This window comes from Bufo gargarizans, chromosome 7, assembly GCF_014858855.1.
Source record: "Bufo gargarizans isolate SCDJY-AF-19 chromosome 7, ASM1485885v1, whole genome shotgun sequence".
Taxonomy (NCBI): Eukaryota; Metazoa; Chordata; class Amphibia; order Anura; family Bufonidae; genus Bufo; species Bufo gargarizans.
Genome location: NC_058086.1, coordinates 185,575,953 through 185,589,283, shown reverse-complemented (window position 1 = coordinate 185,589,283; position 13,331 = coordinate 185,575,953). Strand labels below are relative to the sequence as shown.

The 13,331-nt window shown below is 41.3% G+C and overlaps 1 protein-coding gene across 1 annotated transcript in view; it reads right to left on the bottom strand.

The window, feature by feature from the left end:
- Nucleotides 1-295: 295 nt before the first annotated feature.
- Nucleotides 296-13,331, bottom strand: part of LOC122943876 — a 62,138-nt gene continuing 49,102 nt past the window's right edge. The window contains exons 12-16 of the mRNA XM_044301963.1: nt 12,820-12,870; nt 8,475-8,543; nt 5,497-5,544; nt 2,087-2,152; nt 296-474 (exon numbers count right to left, since the gene is read on the bottom strand). Coding sequence (XP_044157898.1) covers nt 2,111-2,152; nt 5,497-5,544; nt 8,475-8,543; nt 12,820-12,870 — 210 coding nt within the window. The 3' untranslated portion in view covers nt 296-474; nt 2,087-2,110. The remainder of the gene's footprint in view (nt 475-2,086; nt 2,153-5,496; nt 5,545-8,474; nt 8,544-12,819; nt 12,871-13,331) is intronic.

Below are 13,331 nucleotides of genomic sequence, written 5' to 3'. Positions count from 1 at the left end.
ATCAACTGTATGCGACGGAGATGTGTTACACTGCGTGAGGCAAATGGTGGCCACACCAGATACTGACTGGTTTTCTGATCTTCTCCCCCAGTAAGGCAAAACTGTGCACAGATTTAGACAGATTTGTGAACAATATTTGAGAGTAATGGGTCTTTTGTGTATGTAGAACATGTTTCAGATCTTTCAGTTCAGCTCATGAAAAATGGGAGCAAAACCGAAAGTGTTGTGTTTATATTTTTGTTCAGTGTAATTTTACAAACAAAAAAATGTTTTATTAAAAAAAAGAGAACACAGGTTTAATCTGCAGGGAATTTATTGTATGGTTTGAAGAAAAGAGAAAAAAATAGAAACAATCAATATGTAAATCTCTATAAAAAGATGATCCAAAAACATTTCAGAAAATCAGAAGATTGAAAATGATTCATTTTGTCAGTTTTCATTTTTCAGATTCCTCCATGTTGGAAGCTTGAGTTCCTGTGGTGAATAAAGGCGTGTACAGTATATTACATATATTAGACATGCCATCATGGAATAATGTGAATAATGTGCTAAAGCTTCTATCACATCGGGGACCTCTGTCACATAATTTGTTAAAAATGGTGGAGAAAAAAGTCCTGGACTTTGTTCTCTGCTACAAAACCGTTCTAAATGGAAACCTAACAGATCCCATTATAGTCAGTGGGGTCTCTTAGGCTCCCTTTGCCTCAGTTATGTGCCGAATCTGGCACTTCCATTATTTTTGTTCTATAACGGAGCAGAAGAATTGAAATACGAAGAACAGAATTGAAAATAGCCTTAGCTGAAAGTCTGGACACCCTTTAGCTGAAAGGTGATGAGACGAATCCCTGTTAGGCCTCCTGCACACTCCGCAAATTGAATGCGGTCCATGTGCATCCCGCAATTTATACAGGACCTACTGTAAAAAAAAGCCTATTCTTGTCCACAAAAGTATGAATAGGACCGGTTCTATAATTTGTGGCCCGGTTGCATCCATGTGTCCTGTACATTTTTTTATTTATTTTTTTGGGCCCCATAGAGATGAGTGGGTTTGTATGCGATCCACAAAAAATGCGAATTAGACATGCACCAAAAATGTGCGGTTGTGTGCATGAGGCCTGAAGCTGTGTTCACATCCAGGAACGCTGCATATTATATTGCACAAAAAACCCTACTTTATGTAGTGTAATACATGTCCAAAACGCCACCAACAGCTTCCAATTGCTCTCAGTGGGCAATGCACACTGTCATGCTCTTGGGCACATTTTTTCAAAGTTTTCAAGCATTTTAAAGGGTTTGTCCTGGTTCAGAGCTGAACCTGGACATATCCTCCTTTTCGCATCTCCAGCCCCTCTGATATGAGCATTTCATGCTCCGATGCTCTCCCTTGCCCTGCACTGTATCGCGCAGGGCAAGGGCTTTTTTGTTTACATTTTACGCTGCTAGGTGGAGGCTTCTGCCTAGCAGATATCCCAGTGACATCACCGACACTAATGGGTGGGCAATATACCTTTTCAAACACCTGATCGGTAGGTTACTTGGAGTAGGACCCCCATCGATCAGATAGTGAGTTATATTGAGGATAGGTAATCAATATTGTATTCCCAGAAAACTCCTAATATGGATGTCTTAGGCCTCAGGATAGGCCAACACCATCTGATCGGTGGGGCTCCAGCACCCCACACATCAGAAAGATGGCACCAGAAATACACAGTTTGGCATTTTGAATTTGGAAGATGCTATTGTGCCTTTAACCCTATTATGCTGGGCTAATCTGCAAGCGCACACACACCACCATGGTTTCCGTGGCCACATCAATGACCTAGCAAATCATGTGCCGCTTTCGTCCGTATGGCCGTGTGTCTTTAGGCCTAAGTGGACAAATTGTCTCTAAAAGCATTTCTGAAATCCATACGTTAGGGTGCAGGCTGGCCGCGAGATGCCATTAAATGCAAGGATGCGCCTGTACGTATACACTTGAAACAATGGCGAGTACAGATGCGGCCCCCAGCTGACAGTATGTGGATTCTGCTGCCGAGCAGCACTGTGTACTGGCACCCATAGGAGCTAGATAAAGGCGTTTACTTACCACAACTGTATTATGTTTCTTTGTCTATCTGCCAAGTATTTTCAGTTTACCTCCTGAAAGACCCGGCTGTAGGAAATAAATACTTGTATTATATGAAGGGAAATAACATTTTCATCATAATATATAGTAACTATTATTTGGTGACATGGAAAAGAATGCCACTAAAAGACATTTGTTTCTATTCCTTACAATTTACAAGCTCTTTGCTGATTCTACTGAAAGGAGATATCCTTGTATATAACCAGAGGCTGAAAATCTGTTCTGCTCATCTCTGACATCGGACCATTGGCCTGCACTGGATGGTCAAAAGTATCACACCAAAAGTTGCACTAGCTCCCAGTAGAGTAGTTGCTGTGTATAATAGACTCAAATCCACCACCCCAAAATGGAATACACAGCATATAATATAATGAATACATATTTGTATTGATCAAATATCAGACAGACTTAAAATTTGGGATAAATTCCTTATCTCCCCTTTTTTTGGATAATATTGAAGGAGACTTAATATGAATACTATTCATCAATGGGTCTCGTAGTTTGGCAGATGACACTTTATTTGTGGTTCTATTTTTCTTTTTTCCTGTGATTTGTATGCTGCCATTACTGGTTTTTACTGGCTGTCTGATATTTGATTAATAAAAATATGGTCAAAAGTATGTAAACCCGTCTCCTCATAAAGCTGATCGGCAGGGGTGCCGGGTGTCAATCTCATATTGATGACCTATCCGGATGATAGGTCATCAATATTAAAAGCGCGGACAACCCCTTTAATGAGAGGCAGAACCTTGCCTAAACTGCATCCAAGGCTACTCTATACTGATGAGGAGCAAGCACCCTTAGGTCTCGTCCACATTTCAGTTTTTCACTGATATGTGCAGCACACGTTCCCATTCTCTGCAGACAGCACTCATACCAATTCATTGGAACGTGTCCGTTCACACATCAGTATATTTTAACTGATTGCGGGTTAGTAAAAAAATTACGGAGACACGCACTACTTTGGTCTGTGATGCAGACTAAACACTCCCTTTGAAGTCTAGGGGTCTGTGAAAAGCACATACACAACGTGGATGGCATCCATGGTGCATCCGTTTTTCACTGATGCTCTGGAAATTAATTTTCACCTGAGCAATGTCTGTGGATTACAGATGACACACGGAGGGTAAAAAGGGACACACGGACCAAACACAGGTCCTTCACAGACATCCTCACAAATGAATGGACAAAGAAATGTGGATGAGCCCAGACCGTAGACAGCTGTCTACAGAGGGATATTTAGTTTGGCGATTTTCCCTTGTCAGGTCTCATATCCTGTTAAAATGTCAGACTTTGATTCAGAGCGGGACGCTTCCAAAAGGTGTCGCTTGCGAGATGGTTCTATTTTCCTTGGAGATACGTCTTTGCATATTCTTTGGGATGAACGGAAACTCTGATTTCGAGCCAGAACTTCCCATCTAACATCGGTGTCTCGCCTCACAAAGATTCTCTTGGCTGAATTGGAGTAAATTTCCACAAGCACCAACATCTTTAGAAAAGCCTTCTCAAAAAGGGGAGCCCAACTCCATGTCAATGCTTATGCTTTTTGGAATTGGATGGCCAACAAGCTCATGGAGGTCTGGTGTTCACATACTTTTGGTTACATAGTATAGTTAACTTCTCTTCTCTAGATAAATTTCTCTTCATCAATAATGTGGGAAAATACTAAAATACTGTAGGAATGAAGAACTTATTCCTTTGGGTACAATAGTATAATTATTCCACTAGAAGAGCCTGTTATTTTAAATCTTTTTTTATACTGCACAAGTATTTACCTGAGAGCTTCCATCATGACAACTTCTTAGGCTGAGTTCACATCGGAATGGACAGATTCGACACAGAACTGAACTAAACAGAGCCTACAGACCCCTTAGGCTATAATGGGGTCCGTTAGGTTTCCTCTTGGAGGAAGATTTTTGAAGCGGAGACAAAAGTTGTGCAGGCAGGACTTTTATCTCCACTTCAAAAATCTTCCTCTGAGCGGAAACCTAATGGACCCCGTTATGGTCTATGGGGTCTGTAGGCTCCGTTCGGCTCCGTTATGTGCCGAAGCCGTCCTTTCACTACTCCTGCTCCAAGGGTCAGTACAGAGATCTCTACCATCATCTATTTATCCCCAGGACTGTGACTGTGATGAGGGTGAGACTATGGAACTCTCTGCCTGAGGAGGTGGTGATGGGGAGTACAATAAAGGAATTCAAGAAGGGCCTGGAGTGTAATAATCTTACAGGCTATAGCTACTAGAGAGGGGTCGTTGATCCAGGGAGTTATTCTGATTGCCTAATTGGAGTCCCCTAAAGTGGGGAAAATTGGCTTCTACCTCACTTTTTTTTTTTTGCCTTCCTCTGGATTAACTTGCAGGATGACAGGCCAAACTGGATGGACAAATGTCTTTTTTCGGCCTTATGTACTATGTTACTATGTTACTATAACGGAGCAGGAGAACGGAAAGGCTGAACGCTGATGTGAACTCAGCCTATGTGTAATTTTTTGTATTATTGTTCTTTGGACCTAAAAATCATCTGAAGATCCAAAACCCTGGAGAAGTTGTGGATCATAATCACTCACCACATCAGTGTCCACTCTTACAAGAGGTACACGGACCCTGATACACAATATCTGTGGATATTTTAAATATAATATTGGCATTTTGGGGATTTTGATGTGGCCTACACCTTGGCGTATGCTATGTTTTGCATTCTTGACTTGACCTCGACCTATACAGCTGTCATGATGTATCTATACAGTTGCCAAACATTTGTTCCATTACTATCCATGGACTCTAGATCAGGATGGACTATTACAACGTGAACATTAGATTGAACACATCTCCCCTTGTATGTGAGACCTTTCCTTTTATGTGTCACCCTTGTTTGGCTTTTTTATACCCTTTATTCTCATCAAAAAAGATTTGTATGTAACTATAATATTGGTATTGAACCATATTATCTCTTCCTATGGATGCGATTCTCACCACCACAGTGGGTATCACATCGTCCTGGTCCTTTTTCCTGAGCTCCTACCCTGTATCACATTTTCCTCTTGTTGTGCTGTAGTTGAACAGTCGCTCATTCGGAATGACAAATCTGCATTGCATAAATGGATGCCCGGACTAGGACTAAGATCACAGCAGAGATTGAGGGTTGTTTTAACTTTTACTGTATCTTTTATTGGCTAAACAACAACCTCCTCAGAACCATCGTGAATGAGGGTCCTACAGAAAATGACTATAGTATGACACATGTATAGGCCACCTTCACAACATTTTTATGAAACAGTCACATATCAAATATATCAGAAAGATAAGTTGTCCTTGGGTATTGTGGAAAAGGTTGTATATTGTATAAACAAACTATATAAACCATACTTACCACTGCACATTCATGGCCCCGTAGAAGTTTAGTAACCACAGGGATGTTCTGTAATAGCATGTGTTAAGTTAGAACTAAGATTTATATGATATTATAAAAAGAGAGAAAAAACAATAACCCCAATGTAATATAACTCCTTTATAAATCTCTTGTAAGGCCACTTCTTGAATATGGGATTCAGTTTTGGACTCCATATCCAATGATGGACATGGGAGGGCTAGGAAGGGTTCAGAGATGGGCTTTAATGAGAGGCTTAGGCTGGGGCTACACAGCGATCTTGGGCGTGAAAGCAGGTTTGGATTTTCTGTGATTCTGCTGTAGCAGCTGCGAGTCCCCAGTCCCCGCTGGGACCCCATTCATTCACACATGTCACGCCTGTGAGGGATGAGAATCCATTTTGCATAAACATGTCCTCCATCTTGTACATGTGTGGTAGAATTAATGAACCAGCTGGCAGGATTAGGGAGTCTCTGTGTATATGGATCAAATGTTCCTAGCTGCAAGGCCAAGGTAGTAGCCTCCACGCTTTATTATCAGAGTCTGACATACAAGAGAGAGTTATATTCCCTCTGAATTCGGGATGCGCTGCTAACGAATACTAACTTTGAGATAAGATGTTGCAGAAACTTTTTAATTATGATGAATTCTTTTAGTATGGTGCAGAAGTATTACCTTTTATGAATAACCAATCAAATCATTAGTGTCGATTTCCACCCCCTTGGCGGTGTGCCAGATTTGTCTATGATTATCTGTATAAAGATATATGCTTGTATGGAATAAAGTATGAGAGTGTATCTGATTCTGCGATGCACCTGTGTCAGCTCTACTAAGTTCTCATGAACCCCGACAATTATAGAGAAGGGGTTTTTGCCCCAACACGCCCCAAGATCACTGAGTAGTCCCAGCCTTCGGGCTCATTCAGACAAATGCATATTTGTGTCTATTCACTTCATTGGGGCCGTAAAAGATGCGGACAGCCCATTGTGTGCTGTCCGCATTCGTACTTCCGTTCTGCGGCCCCACAAAAAAGATAGAACATGTCCTATTCTTCTCCGTTTTGCAGACAAGAATAGGCAGTTCTATCATTGGGCTGGCCGCTCCGTTGCACACAGCCGGTATCCTTGTTTCACAGATCCTAAATGAGCCCTTATAATGAGAGGCTTGAATAGTCAGGCCTGTTCAGCTTGGATAAAAGACACCTTAGAGGTGATCTTATTTAATATTCTTTCCAAAGACCTTACAAAGGACCAGGGGATGTTCATCAGATGTGAAGGTATATATAGACATCAATACGGGAAAGGGTTATTTCCAGTTACAGGAGTCAAACTGTGGAATGTCCTACCCCGAGAGGTAGTAATGGCAGATTCTATGTCAGCATTTAAAAAAGGGCTAGATGCAGGATGTTTTTACGCTAAAAAAAAGCAGACACCTGAACGGAAACTGAAAGGACCCCATTATCCCCCTAAGGGGTTCTCTCTCTTCACCAAGTGGCATTTATCATGTAGAGAAAGTTAATACAAGGCACTTACTAATGTATTGTGATTGTCCATATTGCCTCCTTTGCTGGCTTGGGATCTTTCACAAGGCCAAATCTGTCATGGCAATTGATCTGACCCCAATTATTTCGCTGTGGAGGCTCCGATCATTGGAGAGGGGGAGACTCCTTCCTCAGTCTAACCCCAGAGATGCCATGGTCACTATTGGCAACCGCATCTGAAGGATTAAATGACCAGGATCGGTGACATCACCAATCCCGGTCATTGCTGGGACACCTTGTATGGAGTGAGCTCAGCTGGCACGCTAATGCATATACAAATACTGCAGAATCCATTAAGGGGTAATTATCAATGGGGTCTGTTCAGCTCTGTTATCATCTGTTATGTGCTAAATCCGACACTTTTATTTTTGCTTTTATGCCTCTCTCTAACAGAGCCAGGGACAGATTGGCAACATAAAGTGGCCCTAGAAAAAAACTTAAAAGCGGCCCCATATTGTAGGTGGGACTAAATTGATAGAAGGCAGGGCAACATAAATAGGCAGGGCCTGCAATACCATAGTGCAGCACAATGTACCGCCACTGCAGAACAAAATACCACAGTGCAGCACAATATACTGCCGTCCTCTCCACTGTATTCAACTGTATCATCGTCCTGAGGATAGTAATACAGTTGAGTTCAGGAGGGTAACTGTGGCCGTTGATCATCAGATCATCATGTACCTGGCCTGCAGCCATCAGGGGAGCTTTTGTTGGCCCCCTGGGCATTGGCCCACTGGGAAATTTCCCTGTAGGGTCTATGGCCAATCCGCCCCTGAACAGAGCAGAAAAATGGACATAACTAGTGCAGATATGAACGTAACATAATTTTGTATAATTTGTCTGAGAAAGGTTGAGCTTGATGGGCATATGTCTTTTTTTCAACCTGTGTAAGTCTGTCTATAAAAATATAGTGGGACGTTTTCTAATAGGTTGCAAATTTTGTTGCACTCTTTCCTATTCACCCACTTTTTAGAAGTGTTGAGAAAAGCGGGCGTGCCGTGGGCGTGGAGTGGGTGGTGCCGCTGGCCTGCCACAGTTATCTTTATTCACGCCATTTTTCTGGTATGAATAAAGACATATCTATGGCATCTAGGAGGCTGCCGTAGATTAAAGTGTGACGCATGAAGATGCGCCGGATCTATGAGAGGAGTTTGCCTCTGCATAAATTTGGCTCATCCTCCAGCTACACAGGGGGAATCCAAACCGGCATACAATATGATGGTCTTGAGAAGTGTCCTATAGTGTTAAATGACATGTAATATAATGTTAATTATTGCTATGATTCTTTAATAATTGTCAGAAAATGTATGAAGTGTGATTCTTCGCTCATGCAATCCCTTTACAAGTTGATTGGGAAGTCCTATCAAGCTCACAAAACTATACATTTACTAAAGAAAATAATAAACTAGGATAAAAATTATGAAAATATAGTATACATTACCAGCACTGTTTTAACAACACTCTTCAAAAGAAATGTAAGTGTTTCATGAATGTATGGAACAACATTTCCCTGGAAAATGTAAATTTAATAGATGTATATATATATATATATCATATTATATACACATATAAATGCATATCACAAATCATATATTTAGACTCCACTGGGAGAAAGCAGATTTTCAGTGTGAATCATAAAAGATGTCCAGACTCCTTCATCAGGGCTTTTTCTAGCACCAGGCGAGAGCTGTGACCGTACGGTGTGCTATATCAGGGGAGTGTGGTATTTTTTGTACTGGCACACACAAGCGGGCACTATGGGAACCTTAGTTCTACTGTATACACTAAAAGGGACATGGTTTGTACTGGCACATGTTATAAAGGGGCATTTTTGTTTTAAAACTCTTTTTATTGTTTTATCAGCCAATAAAACATCCATATTGACTCTTTCGATATAAAAAATACAAATCTGAGATACAGACACAATATGACATAAGGCATATCAGGACATCTCTATGACATCTTCAATATTCTGGTAACATAACCAAGGACGTGGAGCTGATAACCACGCACAATTAGGCTAATGATTGCATAACCACATACAAAACCAATGGCAATAGTCATACATGGGTAAACGGGTTGTGGTAAGAAAAGGGGAAAGAGTAACAAACAGGGGGTGGGGAGGGTACATCAAATAGCTGGAGCGTAAAGTATTTCCATTAACCTTGGAACTTCTCCAAGGGAAGGACAGTCAGATGCTCTAATCTTACTTTTTGTAAGTCTCATCTCCATGAACTCAAAATTGCTCAGCTGTATGTAAGAGCCATCGTCTATGTACACTGAGTATTGTCTTATTCCAAATAATCAACCTAGAGTGAACCTTCTATAAGCTCTCCAGGGGTTCCAAATAGCCTCAAATTTAAGTGGGGATCCAGATTCCCAATGTACCATCTGTTCAAGTCTACATATCTGGTCACATTTGACAAACCATTTCTGGATTGGAGGTATTTCCTGCTGTTTCCAGCACGTTGCAATGAGGAGTCTAGCAGAAGCCAGCAAAGCCGCACTCAAGATTCTCATGTTCTTTGGACCTTTTACATCATTATACAAACCAAATAGGCAAAGTTTTGGGGTCACAGGGACGTGTGTCCCACTCATTTTTGATAAAACTCTACACACTGCTTTCCAAAAGGGCACTACTCTGTCACAAGACCACCAAATGTGTGCATGAGTACCCAGTTCTTTATTACACCTCCAACACAAAGGATTGGAAGTAGCGGGGAACATACGGTGAAGTCTTTGGGGTGTAAAATACCACCTAGTTAGGACTTTATAACTATTTTCTTGTACCTTGACACACCTGGACACCCTCGTCGGGGAGAGCAAGGCACGCCCTCTCTCAACTGGTGAAAACTTGATTTGTAAGTCTGATTCCCATTGTTGTAGAAAGGTTGGACTATCTATTTTAGACGCGGACATCAAAATCTCATACAGTTTGGATATTTTCCCTCTTGGATCTTTAATCTGCATAACTAACTTTTCAAACGAGGAATGGACTACCACCGTAGGTAGACGTGTTAGGTATTGCTTTAAAAATCTGATGCAATAGTTGATATGGAATGGAGAGCAGCCTGTCATTAGCGGGTGTTTATAAAGTTCCAGCGCCAAAGGGATATCATTGTCCTGGCAAATAGCCAATAACGGAGATACGCCTTTTTTTACACTGTCCGGAAGAGTGTGCAAAAAATCAGTGGATGCTTGAAAAAAGACATCTCTAATTTGCATTAATATCAGGTAGTTAGGTGTCAAGGCAGACCTCCAGTTATACTTCACCCACATATGCAGTGTGTATTTAGTAATTGAACTCTGGGTTCTAAGATTTTTAGAGGCTTGGGGACCCTCCATAAATAAGAATGATCTCAATGGGACGTTTGACATGGCTTGTTCTACTATCAGATCTAACCGATCCGAATGAGGCCTCAACCACTCTAAACATCTAAGGCATAACACCGCCTTGTGATAATGATGTACATCTGGGATACCCAAACCACCATGTCTAGGGTGTCGTGTTATTTGTTTAAAAGGTAAGCGTGCTCGTCTTCCACCCCAGAGGAATCTTATCATGATGTCCTGTACTTTTTTAAAAAATAATTTGGGGATAGGTATCGGGAGAGTCTGAATGTAATATAGGATGGTAGGCAGAAGAATAGTTTTGATTAGAGTTCTGCGCCCGAACCAGGAAACATATGGGATGTCCCATGAGCTAATAATATCTTCTAGGCGTTTCGGTAGGGGTACAAAGTTTTCTTGATATAAGCGGGAGAAGTCCGGCGTAAGTTTTATCCCTAAAAAGGTAATGTGAGTGGTCGTCCATACAAATGGTGTAGTTGACTTGAGGACTTCCAAATCTCTGGGCGTCACAGACATATAAAGCACAACTGATTTGGCCAGATTTACTGAAAAGTTTGACAAGTCAGAAAAGGTTTTAAGCGTCGACATGATGGCTGGGAAGGCAATTATAGGGTTGGATACCAACAGCAGTACGTCATCAGCAAAGGCTGCTGATTGATGGACTGATGATCCCACTGATAGCCCTGCTATCTCCTCATGCTGTCGAAAGGATTGCAAAAGAGTTTCAATAACCAGCACAAACAACAATGGAGAGAGAGGGCAACCTTGTCTCGTACCATTGGATATTCTGAACATAGGAGACAGCGTACCATTGACCAGGATCCTCGCAGTGGGCGAGTTATACATTGCCATGACTAAAGGGGCATTTTTGTACTGGCACACATAAGGAGGCATCTTTGTACTGGAAAACAGGGCTAAAAAGCCTGTAATAATACCTCTATTGGGCCCTCATGCATAAATTTAAAACTTAACCTTTTATTGTGAAAATAATAGTAAAAAATGATTGCCTCACGTAATTATAAAAGTTTCAGGGCGTCGCAATAATTGTTTGAAGTGTGCAGAGCGAGTGACAGTGTGACCGTGCAGGTGTAAGTAGATGCATCAGAATGGGCTATATGACCTATTGGCTGTTAACAGAATTTTATTATTGCCTCACGGATCCCCAGTTTCTCACTCACTGGTAACTGTTTTTGAGCTTTATAATTATTTGTGGGGCACGTTTTAAATGCTATTATTACTTTCACAATAAAGGTTACGTTTTAAGTTTATGCATAGGAGCCCAATAGACGGATTATTACGGGTCGCTGCTTTGGAGATATACATTCCCTATGGGTTTCCTCTTAGGGGGTTCATAATCAGTTGTATCTGTTTTTCTACTGGCACACATTTGGGGCATTTTCTATACTGGCACACATTATAAGGGGCCTTTTTGTACTGGTACACATTATAAGAATGTATTATTACTCCTGGGGGGAATATGGGGGTCATTATTACTATTGGGGGTACTGTTACCACTAAGTGTACTCTGGCAGAGAGTTATTACTATTGGTGGGATTTTGAAAGCACTATTATTGTGGGGGCACCCTGGCACAGTATAAACTTAGCACAATTATTTTGGCAGACACTATGTATGAAGCATTGTTACTGTAAGATTTGCTCGGTGCAATTATATTTCAGGGCACTGTGTGCCAATTATTGAAGGGGGCACTATCTGTGTGTTACTAGTATTTTCAGGGAGACTGAGTATGGTATTTCTGCAGTATGGTATTGGGGAAGACAGTGGGCACGGCATTGAGGGTGGCAGGATGGGGTGTTCAGAGGGTGGAGAGGATAATGGAAAAGTAGAAAACTAAGATATCTGCATGTCAAACTCTGCAGAGACAACATATGGCTGAAGGAAGTCAACATGGCAGTCTGATCTGAATGGAGGAGGTGAGGAAAGAGAATGTCTACATGAGAGGAAACATCACTGGGGGTAATACATATGTGGTGCTGTATTCTCCTGTATGTTTGGTAGTGTGGAATGTAATTGTAATCCATCATGCGATCTCTGTCTTTGGGCAGAAAGATTAGGTTGTCACTCAGTTATATGTTGTCACTCAGCTTTCCCAGTTCTTGAGGCGCTTTCTGAACCCTTGGAGTGGGGACCTTACAGCTTGTCACTCAGCTTTCCCAGTTGTCATACAGCTTTCCCAGTTCTTAAAGAGGGAGCTAATATTTAGTGCATGGAAAAAATTGGAGAGGAATACATGTCATCTATAGTGATGTTATCTGTATTGTAGCATAGTCTTCAATTTTTTTTGTTTTCAAAACAATTTTTAATAATTATAACATTCTGCTTGTATATAATAACAATTAGTTTCCGGCTCATTGGGAAAAGGCATTTTTTAGAATGCTATTTCTACCTATATCCAATATGGACTTAAGTATCTTACCAATGCATCTTTAATGCCCAGTACGTCCTTCCCTATGCAGCCAAGAGCCTCCTATTAATAATAAAAAGGCAAAGTAAACCATAAGCGATTTGTAACATCACATTTTGTCTCAGTTTCACTAGATCGAGGTCACCATGACGCAAACACTATCCATACTGCTAGGTCACTAGAAACAGGATACTGCAAACTTGTCACAACCAGCTTTGTGAGAAGATCTGGCAGACGTTCTTCTCTACCTCTTGCATGACGTTCTTTGTTTTGGTTTCACTTTCTCATCTCCTTTCCTTCTCCCAGCTGTCACCTATTTGCACTGATTGTCTCCCTTTATATTCCCTCCCATACTGCCTCACTTTGCGGTTTATACTTCTTCCTGGATTGTCTTCACTGCTGGAGGCTGCTTCTCCTGATTCCTCAGATAAGTATGTTTCCTTTATTTGTGTTTTCTTGCTGGCTTGATTGTAGGTGACCCTGACTCTGTCCGTATTAAGTGCAGGGAGCCGGTGGTCGTGTCC